A 27,715-nucleotide genomic window follows, 5' to 3' on the forward strand; every position below is an offset into this window, starting at 1 on the left:
GGTGCCATTTTATCAGAGCTAACGGAACGAAAGACGCAAGGCCACAACCACCCAGACCTCCAGAGGAAGCAAGCATGGCCACTATTAGATTCGGAAGTACCGTCGGTCCGTCTGGAGTAAACTCTGAAAATCAACCGAACAGCTGGAATGAACAGAGTGGTAATTTAATAGTTGGACTTGCTATCGCTACGTTTACATGGAAAACAATATTCCGATGTTATTTCTGATTACATCAATCCGGCTGAAGTTATAGTCGAAGTAAACACTCATCGAATTAAGACATGTTGAGTATTCACATTTTAGTCGCAACTCGCATTATCGAAGTGTATTATACGCATATACACCGTCACACTATTAAAATTCGTGTGTGAGTTTTCGCCGCATTTGGTGGCAGGACATACAAGCACGGCAGTGGTCAACCGTTTGACGGCAAACGAGCATGGCTTCAGAATTGTATTCGCCCTCGCCTATTTGCACGTATAGCATGACAAATAATTAACTGCACTTGAAGCTTTCGTAAAATAATAAAAATATAAAACACCCAAAACTGTAAATGGTATTACGGAGGCAACATCGGCCGGCGTGGCATGGTGACGTAATGACGTGGCGTTAATCTATCTATGTTATAACCTTTTTTTTTTTTTATAGTCTATGGTTATAACATGTAAAACGGGAACATGAAAGGATTATTCTAAAAGCAGCTCATGTAAACACCTTTATCAGAATATTGTCTTATTCAGAATAAGGTAAATAATTAGATTATTGCTGTCCATGTAAATGCTGTTAAGTCACATTCAGCAATTTATCAAAATTGATCATCTGCTTCTTTTGGAAGCAAATAAGTACAGTTTCTATATTGCATTTGATGGCGCATCTTGTTTCCAAAGCTTATGGTGAAGACGCTCTCACTGATGATGCTGACCCCAACAGGATTGTGCAGTGCCCATATGACAAAAACCACCAGATCAGAGCATCTCGCTTCCCGTATCATGTTCTCAAGTGCAGAAAGGTCGGTAATGGCAGGGGAAAAGTTCTTAATTTGTTTCATGCATTTATTTAAATTGTGAAAATACTGCTGCCTTGGTTTGTTTTAACTTTATATGTCTACTTAATCTGTTTCAGAACCACCCCAAACTTGCCAGTGAGCTAAAGACCTGCCCCTTCAATGCCAGACACTTGATTCCCAGGCATGAGTTGTCTCATCACATAACAAACTGTGAGGACAAGAGGTCTCTGAACGCTGAAGAGGGTTAGTGTTGCATGTGTGAATGTGACCATGTCGTTCCAAACCAGTAAGACTTTCGTTCATCTTCGGAACACGAATGAATATCCTTTTTTAATGTAATTTACGACCTTTCTGTCCCTCCATTGACTGCTACACAACTACTACTTTGACACTTAAAAAAGTTCATAAAGAGATTGTAAAACTAATCCATATGAATTGAGTGGTTTAGTCCAAATATTCTGAAGAGACACGACATATTTATATGATGAACAGATTGAATTTATGCTATTCACATATAAACATTCATCAACTCCCACATCAGTTGTGGGAAACGGAAGCTCAAGCATGTTCGCTTGACGTGTGAGAACCAATGAGGTTCATTCTCGTGTTACGCTGCACATTTGAGCTTCAGTAAGAACAAATGAGGTTTGTTCTTGCGCTTCAAGCTGGTTCGGTTGAGCATATGTTTGTTCTCTGATCATGGTTTAAATGTAAAAAGCCTAAATTTAATCTGTTCATCATATAAAGCGATCGAGTCTCCAGAATATTTGGACTAAACTGCTCAATTCATACGGATTAGTTTTACAATCCCTTTATGAAATTTAAGTGTCGTAGTAGTTGTGTAGTAGCTGTCAAAGGAGGGACAAAAAGCTCTCAGATTTCATCAAAATATTTAAATTTGTGTTCCAAAGATGAACGAAAGTCTTACGGGTTTGGAACAACATGAGAGAGAGTAATTTATTTTTGGGTGAACTATCCCTTTAAATTACTCTTGTTGAAATGTAATTCATTGAAAAATGTGGTAGTCCATTTAAAGTTGCAACAGAGATTAGTAACTTAAACATTACAAATTAAACTTGAATGAGGAATATCTGGCAGGTAATTTAAATGTCATGCAATGTGACTTTTTTGGAAACTTTATTATTGTGCATGCTGTTTTAATGAATTAATAGATTAAACTGAAATGAAATGGTGAAATCATTTTTTTAATTTTTTTTTTTTATAAAGCTGTTAAAATTTAAATAATCTGTGATCTTGGCTTTGAATGCATTAATACACGTTTTGTAAAAATTATAATTTTTTTGTCCAGGGAATATAGAGGTCCTGGAGAAGTTCCAGGTGCCCGTTAACACCTGCACAAACCCTTCACCTAATGAGGACTGGGAAACAGGTCTGTGACATACCATATTTTTTTTTTTTTAAGCATTTGTGTTCTTATACTAGGTCTCTACTGTATTTCTACTTTTTGGCATTGCCACTCTGCCTTATTTACTGTGTATGGTTTCTGAATTATGTGTTTGGTTTTGGTTCAAATGAATAAATCACCACTTTCTGGATTCATTTTTTGGGGGGCATGTGATTGCAGAGACTGATGATAATGCTGCCATGTTTGTCTGGGGTGAATCCAACAACCAGCTTGCTCAAAACAAGTGAGTCCTTTTTCTTTCTTTCTTTCTTTCTTTCTTTCTTTCTTTCTTTCTTTCTTTCTTTCTTTCTTTCTTTCTTTCTTTCTTTCTTTCTTTCTTTCTTTCTTTCTTTCTTTCTTTCTTTCTTTCTTTCTTTCTTTCTTTCTTTCTTTCTTTCTTTCTTTCTTTCTTTCTTTCTTTCTTTCTTTCTTTCTTTCTTATCTATCTATCAACATTTATACATCAGAAGTCGGTTTATATGGAGTTTTGAAAATCTTTAGCACATATATTCAAGGTGGTGTGAATTTAAGTTTGATTCCTTACACTAACCACAAGTACTGTACAAATTGAAAAAGGGGCATATAAATGTTGATTATTTTAAGCATTCAGTTATTGCTGCATCACTAATGGGTTTTTGTGACCATCCTGGACAAACTGAGGTGAACAAGCAGTTTCGGAGCATTGTTTTTTGGAGAAATTAACCTAGAAATAGTTTGTTTACAGTTGTCTCTACACAATAAGCCAGTATAGAAGTGTTTTTAATGGCAAAATGTGTAATATTTGCTTTACGGAGATTTGTGCTTATGTTTTTGTTAGGCCAGAGCCATCTACCACCATCAGTTTATCCGATGGACTACGGGCACCACGGACTCTGCCATGGAAACTCTGTAAGCACTTGAACACTCTAAAATTTAACCAGAGGTGTATCATAATTTGCATTCTTGTGCACTTTTCTTGTATTATAAATAGTGTGGGTAGTGTTCACACTGAAAATTCCAAAAAGAGAAAGTACACTTTTACTTACTGGGTACTTTTAATACCCAGATGGTATACTTAATTAACCGAAAAAACCAACACTGCGTCCGAATTGGAATGCTTCCCTACTAATTAGTATCATGCGAAAAACAGTACGCCAACAGAGTGGTACCGGTATGTCCGAATGCATAATATTCAAGAAACTTTAGACGAAAAGTCCCTGGATGACCTACTACTACCGGTGAGATTCTGCAGTGCGCGTTTGCTTGACACTTTACTATCCCATGAGGCCACGGGGTGTATCGCATCAGTAGCTGCTTCATATACAGCTTTAATGTATTGTTGGCTATTCATCGATTTATCGCATCGCCCTCAGTTATGGAGTTGCAAGATATCCTATGTCTGAATTTCATTCATATTAAATAGAACATACTTTTTATTTTTTAACGGTCGTGAAGTTCAAATGTGGTACCTACTCAGACAGTATGTGATTTTGAATAAGATTTTGCAAGTGTGGAGCGTTAGATGGTTCATGCTCTTCTGAGTTACAGATGCACCAGTAGATGGCAGCAGCACTCTTACCTGATTCAAACAGTTCTGTTTTGTTTTCTTAGTTCTGTGTGTGGAAATATTGTCATTCATACATTACCTTTCCCCTCTCTTTTTACTAAGGATATGTCACCACTGGACGGACTTCAGCAGAAAATCTTACTTTTTAGAACACTTTAAGTGTGCTGTGTGATTTCTAGCTTAACTTGTTTATAGTCTACTTATCTTTTAAAGCTTTTAATTTTGAAGTGTTGTGGAATAATAAAAATATTTCCCTTTTCCTATTTTCTAAAAGTTAATGCACATCTGTAACCGGCTACGGTCCATGTGCAGAGACGCTCCTTATTAAACCTAGCATTTCAGTATTTCATCTTTCAATGAAGAAACCATCAGTATCAATCTTTCTGGACTATTTGTTTAGACTCTTTTGCATTTCCTAGCAATACCTTTAATATTGACCTGTATGATTCATTAAAGGTTTCTTTAAGTGTAAACATCTGTCTGTTGCATTTCTTTTAGCATGCAGTAAAAGCAACAGATTCAAATTAAATCATTACTTTTGAGGATTTGATTATTTATTTAGCTTCACAAATAACCATATATACTGAAATTGTTACCTGAGTGATTTTAATAACCTATTACGCTAATGGGATTGTAATACTTTATCATAATAGCAATTTGTCAACTGTAAATTACAATGTAAAAAAAAAAAACACTATTTTAACATTTTGGTGAAACTTTACTGTAGGGTCTCATTTGTGTTTGCATTGGTTAATGCAGTGTTTACCAACCCTGCTACTTGAGGCACACCAACAGTGCACATTTTGGATGTCTCCCTTTTCTGACCCATATATTTCTGGTCTTGGAGTCTCTACTAACGAGCTGATGAGTTGATTCAGGTGTGATCGATTAGGAAGAGTTGGAAAATGTGTAGTGTGCCTCCAGGAACAGGGTTGGGAAACTCCGTTAATGCATTAGTGAACATGAACTTAATTGAGCAATATATTTGTATAGTTTTTATGAACCTTTGTTGATACTAGTTAATAAAACAATTGTTCCTAAGTTCACAGTGCATTAAAATAAGATGCAACTTTGTTTTAAAAAATGTAGAAAATTCTGAAATCAACATTAACTAAGGTTAAAAAGTGTTGAGCAATTGTTCATTGTTTGTTCTCAACAAATGAAACCTTAAGTGTTACCCAAGTTTTAAACCTCTTGCACATGAAGTATTGACCTACATTTATACACTCACCTAAAGGATTATTAGGAACACCATACTAATACTGTGTTTGACCCCCTTTCGCCTTCAGAACTGCCTTAATTCTACGTGGCATTGATTCAACAAGGTGCTGAAAGCATTCTTTAGAAATGTTGGCCCATATTGATAGGATAGCATCTTGCAGTTGATGGAGATTTGTGGGATGCACATCCAGGGCACGAAGCTCCCGTTCCACCACATCCCAAAGATGCTCTATTGGGTTGAGATTTGGTGACTGGGGGCCATTTTAGAAAAGTGAACTCATTGTCATGTTCAAGAAACCAATTTGAAATGATTCGAGCTTTGTGACATGGTGCATTATCTGGCTGGAAGTAGCCATCAGAGGATGGGTACATGGTGGCCATAAAGGGATGGACATGGTCAGAAACAATGCTCAGGTAGGCTGTGGCATTTAAACAATGCCCAATTGGCACTAAGGGGCCTAAAGTGTGCCAAGAAAACATCCCCCACACCATTACACCACCACCACCAGCCTGCACAGTGGTAACAAGGCATGATGGATCCATGTTCTCATTCTGTTTACACCAAATTCTGACTCTACCATCTGAATGTCTCAACAGAAATCGAGACTCATCAGACCAGGCAACATTTTTCCAGTCTTCAACTGTCCAATTTTGGTGAGCTCTTGCAAATTGTAGCCTCTTTTTCCTATTTGTAGTGGAGATGAGTGGTACCCAGTGGGGTCTTCTGCTGTTGTAGCCCATCCGCCTCAAGGTTGTGCGTGTTGTGGCTTCACAAATGCTTTGCTGCATACCTCGGTTGTAACGAGTGGTTATTTCAGTCAAAGTTGCTCTTCTATCAGCTTGAATCAGTCGGCCCATTCTCCTCTGACCTCTAGCATCAACAAGGCATTTTCGCCCACAGGACTGCCGCATACTGGATGTTTTTCCCTTTTCACACCATTCTTTGTAAACCCTAGAAATGGTTGTGCGTGAAAATCCCAGTAACTGAGCAGATTGTGAAATACTCAGACCGGCCCGTCTGGCACCAACAACCATGCCACGCACAAAATTGCTTAAAGGATATTTAACACTTTGAGTCTATTTTCTAGTTTGTTTTGGATGAACTAGAGTGGTGGACTTAGAAATGTTGACGATGGGTCCTGTCTCGACTTTTTGACTATTTTAGAATCGCCTCTGACCACTTCAGAGTGGATGTCTATGGACATGCTCAAACATGTCCTTAAAACAACCCTTAACGTTGGTTTTCAAAACTGTGCAACTCACCGAGTGGTTAGTGGTGTTCGTTGATGATTATGTAAGGGGTATACAGTCAAAGACCCAGAACCAGATATGAAGAATGAAGACCCGGAGTCAGAATTATAAAAAATTAAAGAAAAGTTTTACTGAAGATAGTTTGCATTTTCATCAGCAGAAGTCAGCTTCAAGACTCACACAGGAGTTCGTAGGCCGCCCCACTTACAGTTACAAAGATCACAGCAGTTATACCATTTCCAAGGTCTAAGCTACGTCATTGCTTACAGGTTGAATGATTCTCATTGGCTAAGAAACATGAAAGCCTAAACAATTTAACACATGTGAGGAGATAGGGGTGCCTATCGCCATTAGTAAAGATAGTTGTCGTCCACTCATTGGATTTAGGTCTGTGGTGGCCTCGCAGGTTAGAGAAGGGCGCCGGGGTGTCTGGTCCGACCGTCCAGAACCTACATAGAATGTCATACGCACACACACACAAATAACAGACACTAGCAAATAACAGCTCCCATCAAGGCTGAAGAGAGTCTGAGCTCCTTATTATCAGTTAAGTATACCAAAACATACTGCTAAAACATTCACTCGTTTGGGAGAAAAACAGATCACTGGCATTTACTCCCAAGGAAGGAAATATACTGGAAAGAATACATTTTAATACAACAATTAAAGTTTGATAGTAACGCTCAATATAGCTTGACCATATGTCCAGCGAAGAATCATATGTGCCCACGTTGCCTTTAGGACCCTCTAACCTTTCTACTGATCCCAGAGAAAGAGACAAACGGCCTTGTGGGTTACGTGGCCTTCGTGTCCTGCGTGTACTACGTGCAATCTCAAAGTAAGATTGGAATGCACCTAAAAGAAACTGGTTACTTACATCCATGCATTTAAGAAAATATAATTTCACAAGCACAAAGAATATAAAAATTATTATGTGATAATGAATATATTTGATTATTGATTTTTATAAAGGAAGTATATAACCATTCAAAATGATATATGATTATATATGTATTTGAAGAGGCAAGGGATTTTGACCAACCCTTCAGTCCCCCGTTTTAGACCAATGTGGGGTCCAATACCGCCACGTCTTGTCTAACCAGTGAGGTCACTACGGAAGGGAGGAGTGGTGACGCATGCTCCCCTGACGGGTCACACTTGTCTCTTCACCTCGTCATGGACATGCTGGATACTAAAAATTCCAGTCCCCATTAAGAGGCTCTCCCACCTTCCACTCACAACAGGACATCAATGTCATTCTTCCTCAGTTTATCAGTCAGGTTAAATTTTTTATAAAACACATAACTGATTACGAAACAAGTACATATTTATTCTCTGGAAGCCAGGCTAAATAAGCAAGCACTATTGCTGTATTCCTACTAGCATGGGCTAGATCCACAGTCACTACTCAGATCCTAAATAAAGACATTGTCTATAATCATGAATACCAGAATATATGCACTAGTTTTTATTTTATTTATAAAATTATGATTTCCCAATCCTTTTATTATAAACAAAGTTGGATGGTTAATCCATTATTTTCACTACCCCTTTTATAGACCCTTTAGGTTTTAAACACAATGGTTGTCTAACTAAAAATAAACAACAAACAATAAAATATTAATAATTAAGACCCATAATAATCGATGTAAGCACTTTAAGTCTTTACTGAAATCATCCTTCAGTTTACAGTCACATAGCATGTACCATTTTAATTGTATAACATCTTATACCCTTTTTTGTTTGTTTCAAAAATAGAAATAAAATAAAACAAATTCACATCATCATTTCAGTCATTATTTTACCACTAAAATATAGGATCGTTCCCCATTCTGCTTAATAAAGCTTTTGTTCATTCCTTATCCTTATATCACTTGAATCCCTGTCAATCATACAATGTCTAACCCTAACCTTTTTCATACGATTTAAACTTAATTTGACTTCCATAAATCCTATCAGAAATTGTATTTTCATAACATACATTTTCTTCTACTATATTTCTTCCATCTTGCCCTACATGCCAGTTCCTTCTGCATCCGAGTCTCTCACCACTGTCAGCCTAGTGACACTTAAAGTTCCCTCGTTAGGGGAAATCATGGTATTTTATTAATTCTTCAATACTCTTGTTTTCTTATCATTAACTTCAACTTTATTTTTCATTATAACTACTTCTCACAGTATTTGTCTCAGTTCCACTTATCTTTACAGTTTTACAGAAACCAAAATATTATGTTACTCAGATCCCAGCCCACAGCCATATAGCTGCTTTCTCTTTTTACCTTTATTAAATTGTAGTTTTTTTAGACATCTAATGTCATACATACATTTAAGGGATTGAGAAATAAAACCTTTTCTTTTTAGAAGTTATATTCACTCCTTCTTTGTTCGCCCTCCGGCCTTTCAATAAAAATGAGGGAGCTCACTCTGGATAATCTGGATAGTGACTTAGCCAATGTGCCACTTTGTCTCTCTGCCGTCAAGTCTATATATATATATATTTTTTTCCTACGTTTATCCTTATGATCCCACCTTGTCTATTTAAATTTAGACCCTCAGTTGAATTTAGACAAGAGTTTTACCCCATAATGGACGGCAATCTTCTTTACAATTCCAATTTATATAAAATACTAATCCAGAGAGTAATTCAGTTCAATATCATAAATGACAAAAGCATTCATAATTACCAATAGCAGACAGAGCTGGAGAACCACTCCAATTAAAGCTCGTCCCATGTTCTGCATTGTCTTTTCATCAGATTGTCTTAGAATTATCAACTTTTTTTTAACCCATCTGTAATGATAAAACACTAATTCCAGAGGTTAATGACACAATATCCTCAAAATCAGGAAATAATAGTACCCCAAACTAATACATACAAGACATAAAGTGCTGTCACCATCACACGCACTCATACTAGACACACATATGTTAACTGTTCATTTTCAATATTCATTTTTCTTTATATTATTGCTAAAAGATTTAAATTTTAAATAAGATTTTAAACTTCCCATTTTCCGGTAGCTTCTACCTAATTTAACATGGTCTCCCAACCAGTTTCAAAGCATGTCTTGTTCATTATTCATTAGAATTTAACGAGGTCAGCTGGGTTGTTTTGTTTCATTATCATTATTTTGCTTCAGCTTGCTCTAGCAGGCCAATAATGGAAAGACAGACACAGTTACCATCCCTTCCTCTGCTCAAGCAGTCTCTCTCACTATAAATAAATAATCTTTTTCAACAGCCTTCTAAGGCTGTAACTTAGACAAAATGTAATATTAAATTAATTACAATAACCTTTGACCATTCACCTTGTTATCCAGACTTTTCTCAAATCTACAAAAGCTGTCTTCATCTTTAGCCACCACCATGTCTAACGACCTTCAGGAGTTAAAACTATGTCATAGACCTATTAGTTCAAAATCAACACTATGATTTTCCTTGCCCATAAGGCAAACCAGTACATAAAAAGTTTTGCTACTGTCTCCACAACAACTAATGGGAATCACTTCATGGCCTCAGCTGGCTCTTGAAAGCCCACTCCTGTTAGCCCTTTATCTATAATCTCCATCAGGGTGTTTTCCCCTGGCATATTTGCAGACGCTTGTCACAATAAAAAAACAAGCCATACAACTAATGCGGTTTCTTGTGATTGGTATAGAGGAACACTCACGTTTCTGGGTCAGACTGCCTGTAACTCCTCACAGCTCATCCGCCCTAACGATAAAGGATGCTGCTGGCCTCACAGTCATCCGCTCCACTCTCATACCTTTCTCACATAAACACCTCCATCTTGAGATGCCAGTGACTTTACGTGATCCACTCTGGCTTGGGTTGCCCCCTGTCTGGCCAATAGAAGGTCTTACCCGTCATAGAGATGGTCACTCGTGCCCACTGGTGACCGCTCTTTCCCATCACAGGCTGTTTGCTTCAACAGAACTCAGCTGTTTTCTAGAGCTTAGGAAAGGCACGTTCAAGAGTCACCAGAGCCATTCGAATTTGCCTAATAGTGTTCACATAGGGAGACAGGTCAATAACAACAGTATTTAATCACTTAAATCCATTAACTATCTTAAAAGCAGCAACCTAGCTGCTTGGATTATACTCAGTGAATTTAGATCACAACCATACATTCAGTGTACATTTCCGTCGGCCCCTCCCCCGTTTCATGGTGGGGACTAAGATCAGACAAAGAAGTTACTGGTCCTAAAATAACCTAATCAAAGATGTCACTACAAATAGCTTATTATCACTTATGACACCGACTCAGGTAACAGCTTTTAGCTGACATTGACTGAGAGAGAGACATTGAATGAGAGAGGGACTGGTCCACTGCACTCTGAACGTCTAACTTTATCTACCATCTTTTAACTCTATCCCAGCTTAAGGCATCTTGGCCAGATATTACATACGGTTTCAAATAAACATATTATTTATATTTGTCTTTTGCCCACACATCAGGAAATTTAGGCATTACAAATTTCCACTCAGATTGAGACTGTTGCACTGGCAGTTTCAGCCACAGCACACATCAGATTCAGATAAGCAAACTGTTTCATTACAGCCAATAACAAACTTATCTTTTGAAAGCAAAACATCAGCTTCTAGTTCTTTCATGGTGAACTTTTCAAGCTGTTTGTTTAATCAGCATTTAGCAACTGTTAATCCAGTAGCCTACTGCTTCTGCTTATTTGTTCTTACATAAAAATAATTATTCTAGTTCTCAATAACGTTTCACATTTCTCAATCTCAATTTTAATATTTGACTTAAGATTTCTCTTGGAGTTTATCAATCTCCAATTAGGATTCACACTAAGTTTGACGAGGCAAGCACTCTCTGCTTGTGATACTTTTGCAGTTATTGTAAATCATCTGTGAGATTAGTCTCTCTATATCATCTAAAATCTTTTAAAAAAATTTAATGGCAACACAATCATCCTTTTAGTTACTTTGATATATTCTGCAACTCACATTTGTTGGAGTCATTCATTTTACATCAACCTGTATTCACCAATTCACTTATAAAAATTAGTATTATAGATCTTTTCTTCAAAAGGGTTCATGTGTCAGCCTCAACGGCTCCAACTTACTGCACGCCCTTGAAGCAGTGTGTGTCCCATTCAGGAATGTAAACAGAGCCACTGATAAGCAGTTCTCTGTATTCTTTTTACAGTCCACCAATGGTGGATTCACTCACAATAGCCAAATCATAATCTTCATCATTATTATTGGCAGAACATCCATTTTCATAAGCTGCATCGAAATGCTCAAAATATTCTAAGTTGTTTTCACAAAGTTTATGTTTAACTTTAGTCGCTTGTCCAGGGAAATTATCCCAGACCCAGAATTTCTTTCCCTTGCTTCTTGTAATCATCGTAAGCAATACGAGGCTAAACATTTTAATTTTTCCGTTTGTTTGTAGCCAGTCAAGTTTTTTAAATTTCCAATCAGAATCAAAATCCTGACTACCATTTACTTAATCATTTCTGCAAATTTATTTAAAGTGAGGGCTTTAGAGCACAGCTGCTTACAGCGTTTGCTTTTCCTGTCTCACTATTTGTTTCAGGACTCTTCAGGTTACTGATTAAGTTATTACAATTTTTTTTGCCATATCTTAATCATGGTTCATACTCACCTGAAGTTATTGCAGAAATGGAGGCGGCGATCTTTGAACAACACAGCTTGGCTTCTGCGTGATGAAACTGCAAAGTATACTCCAAAATCACAGTTACATATACTGATCCATGCCAATTTGGGTCACAACTTTTTTAAATTTTTCTCTCGGAATTGTTCCTGATGCATCCCTGGCAAACAACCCTATTATTGTTAGTATCCCTAACTGCCTGATTCACTTCACTAAGTTCGGGGATCCCCTATCTGAGATGGAAGAGATTGAGCAGGTTTACGGTGCCACTGGACCTCTAGCCCAGGGACGTGCCCTGCTGGGGTGGTGCTACACCAGTAATGCCCAGCGGGGCCCCCACAGAGCACGCTTCGCTTGCGCTGTCTGCTGCCGTTACCCTTAACGACGCTCTTAGCGACTTCTTATACTGTCAGCAGTATAATTAACTTACTCCTTCACTCGCCTCATCGGAGTGAAGCTTCACTCGCCTCATCGGAGTGAAGCTCTCCCGCTCTCCTTCAAAATCTCTTCCAGTCAGACAGCCCTAACAATTAACAAAAGCTTACTACCTTGTTTGTTGATTTGCCAGGGGTGTCACCGAGAATAATTGCCCGCATTCTCCACCATAACTGTAAGGGGTATACAGTCAAAGACCCAGAACCAGATATGAAGAATGAAGACCCGGAGTCAGAATTATAAAAAATTAAAGAAAAGTTTTACTGAAGATAGTTTGCATTTTCATCAGCAGAAGTCAGCTTCAAGACTCACACAGGAGTTCGTAGGCCGCCCCACTTACAGTTACAAAGATCACAGCAGTTATACCATTTCCAAGGTCTAAGCTACGTCATTGCTTACAGGTTGAATGATTCTCATTGGCTAAGAAACATGAAAGCCTAAACAATTTAACACATGTGAGGAGATAGGGGTGCCTATCGCCATTAGTAAAGATAGTTGTCGTCCACTCATTGGATTTAGGTCTGTGGTGGCCTCGCAGGTTAGAGAAGGGCGCCGGGGTGTCTGGTCCGACCGTCCAGAACCTACATAGAATGTCATACGCACACACACACAAATAACAGACACTAGCAAATAACAGCTCCCATCAAGGCTGAAGAGAGTCTGAGCTCCTTATTATCAGTTAAGTATACCAAAACATACTGCTAAAACATTCACTCGTTTGGGAGAAAAACAGATCACTGGCATTTACTCCCAAGGAAGGAAATATACTGGAAAGAATACATTTTAATACAACAATTAAAGTTTGATAGTAACGCTCAATATAGCTTGACCATATGTCCAGCGAAGAATCATATGTGCCCACGCTGCCTTTAGGACCCTCTAACCTTTCTACTGATCCCAGAGAAAGAGACAAATGGCCTTGTGGGTTACGTGGCCTTCGTGTCCTGCGTGTACTACGTGCAATCTCAAAGTAAGATTGGAATGCACCTAAAAGAAACTGGTTACTTACATCCATGCATTTAAGAAAATATAATTTCACAAGCACAAAGAATATAAAAATTATTATGTGATAATGAATATATTTGATTATTGATTTTTATAAAGGAAGTATATAACCATTCAAAATGATATATGATTATATATGTATTTGAAGAGGCAAGGGATTTTGACCAACCCTTCGATTAAAAACAAATATATCGGCGCAATGTATGCTTTCAATCCGTGTTATTTGCTATAGTGGAACTATTTTTTCAGATACCTCACAACCGCGTATAAACTTCCGCTCGATATTTGAGTCTGAAGCATTAGCACACTCCCGGCCACTTGATGGCGATAACCACTTTGCCGCAGTTGCTCAGCTCACGCTAGCCTTCTGAGAGACGGAGAACCGAGCGAAAAGACTACAACCAAATGTAAACAGACCCCTTTCCGTTTCCGGTAGCGCAGTAATATCAACGAGCACTGAGTCCTCCAGCAGACATCAATACGATTTAAAAAAATGGCAAATAAAACACGACAGAAACTGTATTTCGCTACGCTACTTGTTTTGGAACATCAACGAACACCACTAACCACTCGGTGAGTTGCACAGTTTTGAAAACCAACGTTAAGGGTTGTTTTAAGGACATGTTTGAGCATGCCCATAGACATCCACTCTGAAGCGCTCAGAGGCGATTCTAAATTAGTCAAAGTCGAGACAGGACCCATCGTCAAAATTTCTAAGTCCACCACTCTAGTTCATCCAAAACAAACTAGAAAATAGACTCAAAGTGTTAAATACCGGAATTATCCTTTAAATCACCTTTCTTTCCCATTCTGACATTCAGTTTGGAGTTCAGGAGATTGTCTTGACCAGGACCACACCCCTAAATGCATTGAAGCAACTGCCATGTGATTGGTTGATTAGATAATTGCATTAATGAGAAATTGAACAGGTGTTCCTAATAATCCTTTAGGTGAGTGTATATTGAATGTGTTTTTAAATGCAGATAAAATACAATTTGTTGTCAGATTAATCAATTAACAATGTGGCTTCTTGATAGCTAATGGATTAAAGTAAAATTAACTTTATTCTAAAGGAAGTGTGTTTTAGCAGCCATTGAAGTTTTTTTAATTATCCACTTTATATTACAGTAATGAGTCATCATTGCAATTTATTTTAAACTTGTGAGATCCTGATGTTCTCTCACACTGTGCGCTTTGAGCGTTTTTAATTAGTGCGTGAACGTTCTGTCCTTTTTTCTCGTTACAGTGGCTGGTTTGAGTCACAGAGGCGATGGGCTAGTGTAACCCTGTGTCTGTCAATATGAATGGAGCATGAGTTAGTGTGGCAGGGCCACAGGTCTGCCCCCTCTTCCTCATCTCCCGTGCCTCGTTTAACCCGCACAGACAGCTGGCCACACCAGCTCTCCCCTGCTAGCTGCACTGACAACAGACATTTGCACAAATGACAGGGTGTGTGTGTGCTTGCGTTTGTGTGGGCAGGACTGATTGCTCTGCTCCTCTGGCGTCTCTGTTTCTGTGTGCCTGTTAAACACAGCTGTGTAGCGCTTCTTTAAATGCACTGTTGCTCCAAGGAGCAATCTACAATCTCGGTTTCATTTTTAAACTTCGCACTTTCGCCATGTGTGAGCGAATGAAATACAATGTAATGCTAAGAATGCAGCTGGAGTTTTCTTGTGCTTCTTCGGTTGATTGAAATTCAAGCAGTTTCCTGCAAGATGATATCCTATACGTCATCTATTTTTGTTATTTTCTGTTTTATTGTAACTTTTTTTTTTTATGCTAAAAATTGTTTTTAGACAGCCTGGAATATTTGTACATATTTAAATTAACTGTAAATGGCTGCAAGAATTAAGAATGATGAAACTTGGTCACTGTTTTTGTTTCATCATTTAAAATACACCGATTATTATTTAAAATTTTGGTATTCTCAACATTTATTTGATCAAAAATACAGTAAAAACAGCAATATTATGAAATATTATTACAACATAAAATAACTTTTAAATATATTAGAAAACAATTTCTTATCAATTTTGAAAAGAGTTGTGCTGCTGTATATTTTTGTGGAAAACATGATGCATTGTTTTTAGAATTATTTGATAAATAGAAAATTTAAAAGAAAACAATGTATTTGAAACTTGATATATTATAAATGTATACTGTCACCTTTTTAATCAGTTCAATGCATCCCAGAATAAAAATATTAATTACTTTCAAAAGTTCTCACTGACCCAAACTTTTGAACAGTTTTGCACCTTTTTCCTGGTACAAATAGCAGATTCAGCTAAAATTGGACTATTTACTGACAATGAACCAGTTTAAAATTAGGATAAAGGACTATTTGAGTACTAAATGCACATGTGCTGTTACTGAGCGATTCTGGTGATTATGTTGAGATGATGTTAAATTGCCAAATGTCTTTTTCTGTCAAATGTTTGTATATTATTATTATTTTTTTAACTACTATTCTGCTGTCTTGGCCAGGACTCCCTTGAAAAAGAGATTTTGAATCTCAATGGGATTATTTCTTGGTAAAATAAAGGTAAAACAAAACAAAAAAACAGTAGTGTACTACTTCTGCATTAATTTCCATCAAATTTTGAGCAGTACATTTCTAACATGATTTTTTTATTTATTATATAATATAATTTCATGAATGGTATTTGGGAAATGCTACAAATAACTTGATTGGACCAGAGCATTTTTCACCCATAGCTCATTAATATGGGAAAGAAAATTGCCCATCTCCTCAATTCTTTAATCTTAAACCCTAACTAAAGTAGAAGCTAATCCGATTACACGCAAGACACTCTGCAACGTGACTGACAATAAAGACCCCTCATTTGCATCTGGTTTTCTGTCCTGCAACAGATGCTGAAATTACCCAGCGTCATGCTAGTCTCTCACACGCTTCCATTTGCTCAGCGTTGTGTGCTTTGACACGAGCGTGTCAGTTCATCATTAGCCTGTGCCTTGCATCAATGACACTATGTGTGGAGCGGACTAAAAATGGGTCACTTCAACCTGTCAGCTATGCTGAAAGAAAAATAATGCAATAATGTAAAACTAATGTTTTTGTCTCATTCATCTGGATTTTAATGAGGGTCATTAATAGGCTATTACTAGATGATAAAATTGGACATGAATGCATCTTCTGAAGCAAAAGATAGTGTTATTGTATGACTGCCCTTTCTCTGGAATGCTGTAAAGTATTCATGAGGTGCAAATATATTCTGTCCTTCAATTAATTTTCCCCAAAGAGCAATTCTACCAGCCCATGCTTTGCCTTTCCGTTCTGCCGGCGTTTTACAGTTACATCATCGCCTAACATTAGCGTTTGAATGCTGTTTACTGGACCAGTAATACTTATTTAGTAGAACTTCATAGTTCAGTGTAATTTTTTTGTGAGACTTTTTATCTCACTGCATACTTCACAGAACATACTTAAAAAAAAGAAAATGCGATAGTTGTAGCTACATGAAACCTATGGAAGCCTAGTAAATTATAACTGTCATACCTGACCTTTTATCTCTTTATTTATGACTTGGTATGTCATTTTTCGACTGACTCATAATTTAGACTTTTAATGTCATGGTTTTGACTGACAATTTTGGCATGTCTTCATTTTGACCATATGTAATAATTGTGACATTTAATTCCATAATTATAATTTATCAAAGCCTAAACCGAACACATGCAATGACACGTAGAATGCTGCAGTGTCACATTACTGCGTTGCGTTTAGTAAGTGGCATCCAGTTCTCATCGAAAAAAAAACTTTTTACATTAAAATTTGATATTTTATTTCAATGGTCTACTTTAGACATTCTACTAACTATAACTACATGTCAACTAACTCTCATTAGAGTATTAATAGAGTGTCTGCTTAATATCTGCTAACTGTATTTTGATGGTCCCCCAACAGACATTCTATTGACTATAAGTAACTTTGCAACTACATGTCAACTTATTCTACTTACCCGATCCCTAACGCCGAATTCTAACCTTACAGTCTACTAATACTCTACTGAGACTCGAGAGTTAGTTGACATGTAGCTACAGTAGTTGCAAAGTTACTCATAGTTTGTAGAATGTCTTTAGTGGACCATCGCAATTTTTAAATTCATAGTCTTGTGTGATTTGGTGGTTTGATCAAGTCATGGAAGGTATTAAGCACATTGCACTGTGTGGTGTTAATTGGCATATTTTGGCAAATGTATAAATCATCTGTATATTTTATTTGTACAGATACATCGGTCCACATTATACAAACTGCATACTGCAAAAATAGTATGAACATAGCCTTACTTCAGCTATTTGTCTAGTGCAACTTATGTTTCCTGTTACCTCAATTAATGCCGAGCAGTGATGCACTTAAATCGATGTCATGCACTTAAAACATTCAATATTTACTTCAAATGGATCTCTCTCTAATTGTAAGTGTTTTTGAAGCAGAGACGGTAAAATCAGTTGGGCAAGGACACTTAATAACGATTCGTTATGTGCATGCAATCTGATAACTGAAGGACTTAGAGCTTAGGTCGAAGTCTCAGCACTGTCTGGGTCACGATCTGCGTAAGCACTGTGAAACGGCCGCTCAGCAGGACTCGACGTGCTGCAGTTTGAGACTGCATGTTTGAAAAGGTTCAGCAAGACATTTATGACAGAAACCCATGGGAAGCACAGTCATGCAGAGCGAGAGCGAGTGGGTGGACATCCAGCAAGAATTTGGTTACATCACCGTTTCTTAAGACTCAGAGAAGTTGCCTTATCTTACTATTTAACATGATTTTTTTTTTTTATTGTCATTTATCACACAGGTTTCTGGAATACTTGATTCTGATTGGTCAATCATAGCATACAGCTTTTCCAGGTAACTAAAACTGGCGTGTGTCTCTAGTATCACTCCACGGACTCGCGGTCTCTTGTTTCATACAAACACAACTCGCACCATCTTGCGTCTCGTCGATTCTAGTAAAATAAAGTATATTGCTGTAAAATTGTTTTAATGTTACTTAGGCCTACATCTGATATAGATGTACAGTAAATGGAGAGAACAATAGTTTTTTTTTTATAAAATAAAACTTTAATAATTAGCTATTTTTTCCACATATGGAAGATTTTAAATGATAGATTCATATTAAGAAATGCAAGTGTGTTTTTACTCAAATACAAAACTTAGAATTATTTCAAAGCAAAGCTAATGTCTACTTCAGATGACCTTGATATAAACACCCATAAAACTCTATAGCTAGCCTTTCATCAGAAAATAAAATGTATAATTATACGTAGCCAGTAACTCAAGCTGTCAATTGTCATTAAAATCTTGTTATGCAATATTTGGTGTGCTGTACAAACATTTGCGCTTTGCAGAATTGTGACTGGGCTTAAAATGCCTTTTGCTGTCAATCACATTTAGACTCATTGGACTGAACAAAAAGGAAGGGATGGGGGGAAAAACAGTCTGTCACTTCCTGTTCCTCACACACCACTGGAGTGATGGGTCGCTCTGTCCTGACTGTGATGGAAAGGTATTGCAGCTGTTACTCCCAAATGCTGAGCGTAAGTTTGGGCCTCGTGAGTCGACGGGGATTGTATTAGAGCATTTGCATTTGTGCATGCAAAACAGAGATAGGCATTCATAGGGAGAGAGAACAATACCAACAAAGATGTTTCGACAAAATAACTAAATTAAAAAGGATGAGAAAGAGCAGCCAGGTTCACTGTCTGGCCATCACGGTATCTCATGTCAGTTATTAAAGCATCTGTGGGTGTATGAATAATGCCACACTAAAGCATTATTCAATTAAAGTCTATTTTAAGATCTTTAAACACTACTGGGCAATATGTTGTTTTTCTCCAATGCTTTCAGTAATAAGAGATTGTGCTTTTGTGTAACACTGAATAATTTAAAAATTATTTGGCTTATTCAACAGATAACTGATGTAATTGAAAAATTAATACACTAGTCTTTTTACTCAATTGTGTGTGTGTGTGTGTGTGTGTGTGTGTGTGTGTGTGTGTGTGTGTGTGTGTGTGTGTGTGTGTGTGTGTGATGGAGCCAAAACATGCAGGCATCAATGATGAGCTCACCCATTATTTTACCACAATTATCACATTCTAAGATTCTGCTAAATGTGTAACAGCTCTGCGACAGTGAAACTCAATCATTCATATGTGCGAATACATTAATGACACCAGAACTTCTCCAAAGAACTATTCTCTAGAATTCTTCTAAATGAAGGATTCTGTATAGAGAATGTTGAGTGTCAGTCTAGGGTAACTGAGGTGAGATGGTGTGATTAAATGCAGCAAGTTTTACTCCCAAAGTTACGCAGTTAGTCTCAAGAAAAGCTTTTTTTAGACCTTGTCCCTTGTGGCTTTTGTGGCAGACCCTTGATTTTGTATAACATCTGTCAACTATGAATGAAAATACTGATTACTTTTCAGAGTTAAAGCTGTCAGATATGATCTAAAAAGAAAAGAGATTTCATAGATGGTGAATGGTTTTGGATTCACCCCAAAGTAGTTTAGGGCATCTTTTATATTATGTTTTTCTCAGTGAGGTTTGGTGGCAAACAGTGACTTTCTGTGTACTACTGCAGAATCACTATAAAACTCCTTGAGTTTTACACAATCGCTTGTTGCGTAACAGTTAAGGTGGTTGCAACCCACCTAGTCCCTTTTTTTAATGCTAACATGTATTGTAGAGACCTCATGTTTTTTCCCTTCTTTTATACTCTGACATTTCCCCTGTTCCATAGCCTTTCTATAGCTCTGTCAGTTCGTAATGCCACGTCACTTCTCAGGACTGTACCGCTGTCTGACAGCCACTTCCACCGGGAGTGACCTTTTCTTCCATTCCTTTCATCCATGCTTGCACTCGCTCTCCCTTTATCTTTAAAGAAGGGCTGAAGAAATATAAAGCAATCACAGCATCAATCATTCAGTGCCTCTATGAGGAAAATTCATGAGAACCCGGCTCTAAACATTTGTTCAAAATTATTCAACCCCCAAAAGTGACATTTTGTGCAGAATCTTTTAAGTCACCTTTATTTATATAGCACTTTTTACAATACTGATTGTTTCAAAGCAGCTTTACAGTGATAACAGAAAAATAGTGCAACAAAGTTCGTTTCTGCTGTACAGCAGATCTAGAAGAAAATAGCGTCATAGTCCAGCTTAAAGTAAGTTCAGTGATGGTTCATTTTTGTTGGAAAAAATGTATTAATTTAGTGTGTATATAGCCACTCTGGAGAAAACAGTGCTGTCATCGTCAAGCTCCGTTCAATCAAGATCAATAATAATGTTGAATATTAATTGTCCCCAACTAAGCAAGTCAAAAGCCAAAGGCGACGGTGGCAAGGAACCAAAACTCCATCAGGTGACAGAATGGAGAGAAAACCTTGGGAGAACCCAGGCTCCTCTGGCCAATGAACGAACAGTGTATGATCATGATTCAGGCAGCATTACAGGTCAGAAGTCAGATTGGATCAGAACATTCAGAATATTATCCAGTTCCATCTGGTTGAAGATCGGAGTCATCACGCCGGTATGGAGACGGGTTTGTTGATGATCAGTGCCACTGGCTGTCGTGTCGATGAGGCCTTTACAGGGGAGAGTAGTTGACACAATCTCTGCTGACACTTCAGGGATGCGTTGTGGTCGTGTCTGGTGCAAGTCCTCCGCCTGGTCTGGATACGGCACGGATTCGGCTGACTACATCATGCGTTGTGGTCGTGTCTAGGCGCAGGCGCATCTGATCTGGTTACGGCCCGGATCCGGCTGACTACAGTAAACCTCGGGATCAACAGAGAGACTAACATTAGCGTAGATGCCATTCTTCTTATGATGTAACGAGTACATCGGGTGTTATAGGAAATGTTCCCGGTTCCGGCTTGAGCTCCAGGGTCTTCAAGGCCTTTATAACCTATAACTGCTGCCTGTTCACTTGAAAAAGCTTCCAGATAACTGATAATCTTTGGTTATCATGTTACCACTGCTTTCTTCAAATTCCACCAAATATTTTCAATAAGATGCAAATTTGAAGACTGTACAGCCACTCAAGAACATTCTACGACTGATCCCTGAACCAAACTTAAGTAATTTGGATGTATACTTTGGGATGGCTGTCCTGCAGGAAAGTCCATTGATGATCAAGCTTCAGTCTGTGCACCGAAGGCATCACCATGTTTGCCAAAATGGCTTGATACTTTAAAGAATTCATGATTTTCTTCATACAGTCAAGATTTCCACTTCATGCAACAGCAATGCTGTTTGACCATGGATGCGTTGTTCTGCTTTGCCTTTTTTGCACCAGACATACCGCTGATCCGTGGGTCCAAAAAGTTGTAGTTTGGTCACATCACTCCAAAAAACATTACTCCATAACACCACAGATATATTCAAATGAATTTGAGCATATTCATGTCGACCTTTTATGTTCTTCTTGGTTAAGTGGCATTTCGCAAGATGTCCCAACTTGAAGGTCATGCTTGTCTAGTTTTGTTCTTATACTCTGGATTTAATTGGAGGACAAAGGGCCATAATCCAAATTAGAGATTAAGGCTATGTATATATATATATATATATATATATATATATAATGCTGAAAATTTAAAAAACGATATATATATATATATATATATATATTATTTTTTTAAATTTTCAGCATTATATATATATATATATATACTCACCTAAAGGATTATTAGGAACACCATACTAATACTGTGTTTGATCCCCTTTCGCCTTCAGAACTGCCTTAATTCTATGTGGCATTGATTCAACAAGGTGCTAAAAGCATTCTTTAGAAATGTTGGCCCATATTGATAGGATAGCATCTTGCAGTTGATGGAGATTTGTGGGATGCACATCCAGGGCATGAAGCTCCTGTTCCACCACATCCCAAAGATGCTCTATTGGGTTGAAATCTGGTGACGGGGGGCCATTTTAGTACAGTGAACTCATTGTCATGTTCAAGAAACCAATTTGAAATGATTTGTGACATGGTGCATTATCCTGCTGGAAGTAGCCATCAGAGGATGGGTACATGGTGGCCATAAAGGGATGGACATGGTCAGAAACAATGCTGAGGTAGGCCGTGGCATTTAAACGATGCCCAATTGGCACTAAGGTGCCTAAAGTGTGCCAAGAAAACATCCCCCACACCATTACACCACCACCACCAGCCTGCACAGTGGTAACAAGGCATGATGGATCCATGTTCTCATTCTGTTTACACCAAATTCTGACTCTACCATCTGATTGTCTCAACAGAAATCGACTCATCAGACCAGGCAACATTTTTCCAGTCTTCAACTGTCCAATTTTTGTGAGCTCTTGCAAATTGTAGCCTCCTTTTTACTATTTGTAGTGGAGATGAGTGGTACCCGGTGGGGTCTTCTACTGTTGTAGCCCATCCGCCTCAAGGTTGTGCGTGTTGTGGCTTCACAAATGCTTTGCTGCATACCTCAGTTGTAACGAGTGGTTATTTCAGTCAAAGTTGCTCTTCTATCAGCTTGAATCAGTCGGCCCATTCTCCTCTGACCTCTAGCATCAACAAGGCATTTTCGCCCACAGGACTGCCGCATACTGGATGTTTTTCCCTTTTCACACCATTCTTTGTAAACCCTAGAAATGGTTGTGCATGAAAATCCCAGTAACTGAGCAGATTGTGAAATACTCAGACCGGCCCGTCCGGCACCAACAACCATGCCACGCTCAAAATTGCTTAAATCAACTTTCTTTCCCATTCTGACATTAAGGGGGCTTTTACACTGGGCTCGTTTGCTGCGGCCCGAGCCCGAGCGCGTTTGTTCCCGGCGTCTCTCGCAGCGTTGGTCTGGTTTCACACAACTTGATTCTATCGAACCTTGGTGCGTTTGCGTGCATATTATGTCATCGCAAACGTGCACGGCGCATGATAGAAAACAGAACGCGGGTCAGTATTGTGTTTTTTATTAATTCGCTGCTATTATGCGCAGTTGAGTGAACAATACAGGTTTACTGTGCGTGTGTCACATAAGGTGGCCTTCTGCTGCTTGCAAACGGACTCTTTTGAGGAGACAGTGGATTTCCAAATTTGGTGCCCTGATTTCACGCGCAATGCACGAATACACTGCAGGCTCACTCTCGCACGTATCCAAGGTAAATCATCAACACTATCATCCCTTACAAGTGTTTTATTTAACTGAATACATCACAATAAGCTAAAACGCATGCGCAGGTCACTTTACTTGCTGAACAAGTGCGCACCCGAGTCCGTGCTGCTTTCACATTCACGCGAACCGCGGCACGGTTCGGGAGCAACCGAACTCAGACCACCTCCTCCATGTAGTCTCGGGTTCGGTACCCCAGTGCGCACCCGGGTCCCATGACAGCGTTCACATTGGTGATTCTTCATGCGAACCGTGCCCCGTTCCGAACTAAACTGCCAGTGTGAAAGCCCCCTCAGTTTGGAGTTCAGGAGATTGTCTTGACCAGGACCACACCCTGCATTGAAGCAACTGCCATGTGATTGGTTGATTGGATAATTGCATTAATGAGAAATTGAACAGGTGTTCCTAATAATCCTTTAGGTGAGTGTATATAGCCTTAATCTCTAATATATATATATATATATATATAATGCTGAAAATGAAAAAAAACTTATATATATATAATATATATATATATATATATATATCTATATAATGCTGAAAAAAATAAAAACTTATATATATATATATATATATTTTAATGCTATTGATTCCTGTAATGGCAAAGATGAATATTTTCAGCATCATTACTCCAGTCTTCAGTGATCCACATGATCCTTCAGAAATCATTCTAATATATTGATTTGTTGCTCAAGAATCATTTCTCATCAATGTTGAAAACATTTGTTCTGCCTAATATTTGGATGGAAACTGAGATTTTTTTTAGGACGTTTTGATGAATAGAAAGTTCATTCATTTGAAACTGATTTTTTAAAATGTTGTTAATAAAAGTAAACAAAAGTAATAATTTCTTTTCAAATAGATACTGCCTGGGCCTTGTCATGGAATATTGCATTAATCTCTGGAATATTGCAGCTGCCAGTCTCTGCTCTAACCGAGGAGTTTAAGTACGCCAAGGTCAGACTGGAAATGACCTTAGTAGAGTCACGCGACAAATGTGTAAGGGAGGCAGCACCTGTGTTAAAAACTGGTAGGAAGTGGTCAGCAAAGAAATCTGTGGTAGAGGCAAAGGCTGCCCTTCAAATTGGTGATATTGTGGGACAGGTACAGCATGGAAGAGGGGGTTTTGGGCTCAGTTTAGCTCCTCCTAAATGGCACAAGGCAGGCCCAGCTCAAAGGAGGAAGCTGGTAGTCAACGAGGTGCGAAAGCAGGAGGAGAGGATGAGGTGTATAAAGGCCATTTCCCAGGCCAAGCAGGGAGAGTGGATGAGATGGGAAAGTGTGGAACAACGCAAGATGGGCTGGCAAGACCTTTGGTCAATGGAGAGAGTAGGATCAGTTTCCTTATCAGGTCAACATATGATGTTCTCCCATCACCACAGAACCTAAACCTCTGGGTAGGAGAGGATCACTCTTGTCCTTTGTGTTCATCACCTGCCACATTAAGGCACATTTTGACAGGATGTAAGGTGGCTCTTAGCCAAGGTCGGTTTACTTGGCGCCATGACCAAGTACTGCGATGTTTGGCTTTAGCATTGGAAGGCAAGCGCAACATGACCAATAAGTTGCCACCTGTTCTAGCAAAACATTACACACTGAAGACAATATTCCTCCGCCCAGACGAGCAACCACGAAGAAAAGGTGTTAAAACCAATTCTCGCCCAGGACAACTGGAACCTGCTAGGGACTGGAAAATGCTGGCTGATCTTGACCAACGGCTTATTTTTCCACCTGAGATTGCCACCACTGACCTCCGACCAGATATTGTTTTGTGGTCTGGATCAGCACGCATTGTTCAACTGATAGAGTTAACAGTGCCATGGGAGGATGCTGTAGATGAGGCATATGAGAGGAAGAAACTGCGGTATACTCATCTGGCCACTGAAGCAGAACAGCGAGGATGGAGAGTCCAGGTTTATCCAATGGAAGTGGGTTGTTGAGGATTTGTGGCACACTCTACAACCCGGTTCCTCAGAGACGTCGGATTTAGTGGCCAAGAGTTATGTTGCACTGTAAAGAACTTATTTGAAGCAGCAGAAAGGAGCAGCAACTGGCTGTGGTTGAGACGGAAAGATTCTGGCTGGCTGTGTACAGGCCGCCACGCTACGGTTTCGTAGAATTCTTGAAAAACTCGAAGAGTCTGTTGGTTTATTTGTATAGTTTGCATAGTAATAATTACAGTTATTACGTTCCTGTGTATATTGCGTGAATGAGGGTTGGTGTTTGGGCAGATATTGTGTTTTGCGGTAGGTAGTATGCCATACAGAACCGTTGCCACTGAAACTACTTTAACGAAGACAGTGGGGCTCGACAGCCTTAGTCAAACGGGTTGGCGCGTATGGTCGGGTTGCGGAGAGATTGTGAGATTGTGGTTAGGTCTCAGCAGCAGGAGGGATGTAGAGGTCAGTAAGCTGGGCTGAGTTGAGTGGGGGACGGAGGGGGGTGACTCTGGGACGCCAGAGTCACTGTCGAGCCCTCTTGAGGTGTCGTGGGCTAGTCGACGAAACACTGAGGACGGAAGGTGCCCACTTGAAGACCCTAGAGATGTCCCCTACTAGGCTCAATCCAGACGGTTGTCGTGCTGGTCCACTGGGGAGACCACACTGTAGTTGCAGCCATTGTGTGTACTGACGCGCCAAGTACACTGCAGCCGTTAACGCCGGACAGAAGGAGATTCACATCACATATGGAAAGAAGCGTAAATGGATGGAGAGATGGAGAGAGAGAAGCATAGGTTACTGTAAAGCTACGTCTTAGTTTGTGCTTATCTTGGCGAAAGCCGAGTACAAATCAGCATGAGGTTTAACATCTACTCTCGTGTAATGGAAATGGCTTGTTTATGAATGAAAACCGGAATAAACTTGAATAATGTTCTTTATGGTATTATATCCAACATGTATATGGTATAGTGGTGCATTACAAGCTTCATTAAAAGCAGTGAGATTAAAATAATCAGCAGCGATCGGTTACATATGTCCGGATGGGGTCTTATGAGCTGAATGTCCTAGGATTGGGGTCAGTGATATAGCACACAGCCTTAATCTCTAATTTGGATTATGGCCCCTTGTCCTCCAATGCATGTACTGTATTTCAGCACCATCTGTTTTAAGGCAGTGACTTTATAGTAACGTCTTTGGCATGTTCTGAGCTGTCCCATGTATTGCATTGAATGGCTTTGGCCATGTTGTAACAGTGTCATGCTTTTATAGAGCAGTGTGTGTAAAGAGGACAGGGTTTTACCGAATTGATTTTTAGAGAATTATGCAACATTTCCGTAATGCTACTTTAAGGTTTTGGTTTAAAAACACCGATATACAATGATATTTATGCAAATAAAACAAGGGTGCTGTTTTTCCAGTTTGTTAATGTGATTTGCATACTGAGAGCCCCAGGTTAAATTACATAATGTATAAACATCATGATTATACATCATTCTTTCAATGTTTGGGGTGCACTGTAAAATACTGTCTTAAAAATAAAATGTTCCTCTTGTTATATTTACCTAAGGCTAAAACTGATGTGGAAAGGCAGATGTAGTCAGCACATATACAAATTTAAAGCTGATATTTTGAACCATTCTCTTGTTAGTGTAAAACCATATTGGTGCATTTTAAAATGTCAACATCTGTTTTAAAATAGAATCATGCCGTAACCAAGAACATTAGCTGTTAATTTGAAACAAAATAAATTTACTTTCCTTACAAATTACATGGAGACTGAATTATGCTGCACTGCTATATTTTACAATGCTGAGAGGTTTTAGGGACCATCTTGGGAGGACACAAGTTGCTTTACACAGCTACTAAGAAATGTATTAAATGCTTTGCACCAAACTGTGGTGTAATGCAGCTACAAGCTACGGCAAAAGAAATAGATGGAACAACGGGCCTCCATATGTTAACTCATTTATTGTATCATCTTTCTTTTAATTAATTTTCATTCTTTTCTCATAGAACTTGATTCACATTCTTGCTCTGCTGAAGACACTTTATGGTTGGACCTCTTCGGCAGCCCTGCAGAAAGGCTGAATATATTCATATGTGTA

At 38.6% G+C, this 27,715-nt stretch overlaps 1 protein-coding gene across 3 annotated transcripts; it reads left to right on the forward strand.

Annotated features, from left to right (window-relative positions):
• The first annotated feature begins 31 nt into the window (after window positions 1-31).
• zgc:56699 (uncharacterized protein LOC405758 homolog) lies at window positions 32-27,715 on the forward strand. 3 transcript variants are annotated; one of them, XM_056240138.1, is made up of 7 exons: window positions 32-159; window positions 888-1,009; window positions 1,123-1,249; window positions 2,316-2,396; window positions 2,592-2,655; window positions 3,229-3,299; window positions 27,624-27,715. In XM_056240138.1, coding segments are annotated over exons 1-7 (552 nt in total). In that variant the 5' UTR covers window positions 32-74; the 3' UTR covers window positions 27,626-27,715. The 3 variants fall into 3 exon arrangements, with proteins under 3 accessions (XP_056096113.1, XP_056096108.1, XP_056096117.1); XM_056240133.1 differs by lacking the exon at window positions 27,624-27,715 and adding an exon at window positions 4,060-4,132; XM_056240142.1 differs by lacking the exon at window positions 27,624-27,715 and adding an exon at window positions 4,060-4,132 and having other exon boundaries at window positions 900-1,009.

This window comes from Rhinichthys klamathensis, unplaced genomic scaffold (assembly GCF_029890125.1).
Source record: "Rhinichthys klamathensis goyatoka isolate OS25496 unplaced genomic scaffold, OSU_Roscu_1.1 h1tg000020l_1, whole genome shotgun sequence".
Lineage (NCBI taxonomy): Eukaryota > Metazoa > Chordata > Actinopteri > Cypriniformes > Leuciscidae > Rhinichthys > Rhinichthys klamathensis.

What these genes read in the sequence shown, in the direction of transcription:
- zgc:56699 (XM_056240138.1), top strand. Translation starts at nt 75, where the DNA reads ATGGCCACTATTAGATTCGGAAGTACCGTCGGTCCGTCTGGAGTAAAC. An exon ending in CAGCTGGAATGAACAGAGTG is followed by an intron (nt 160 to 887) that starts GTAATTTAATAG and finishes TTGTTTCCAAAG; the next exon opens with CTTATGGTGAAGACGCTCTC. An exon ending in AACCAGCTTGCTCAAAACAA is followed by an intron (nt 2,656 to 3,228) that starts GTGAGTCCTTTT and finishes TGTTTTTGTTAG; the next exon opens with GCCAGAGCCATCTACCACCA.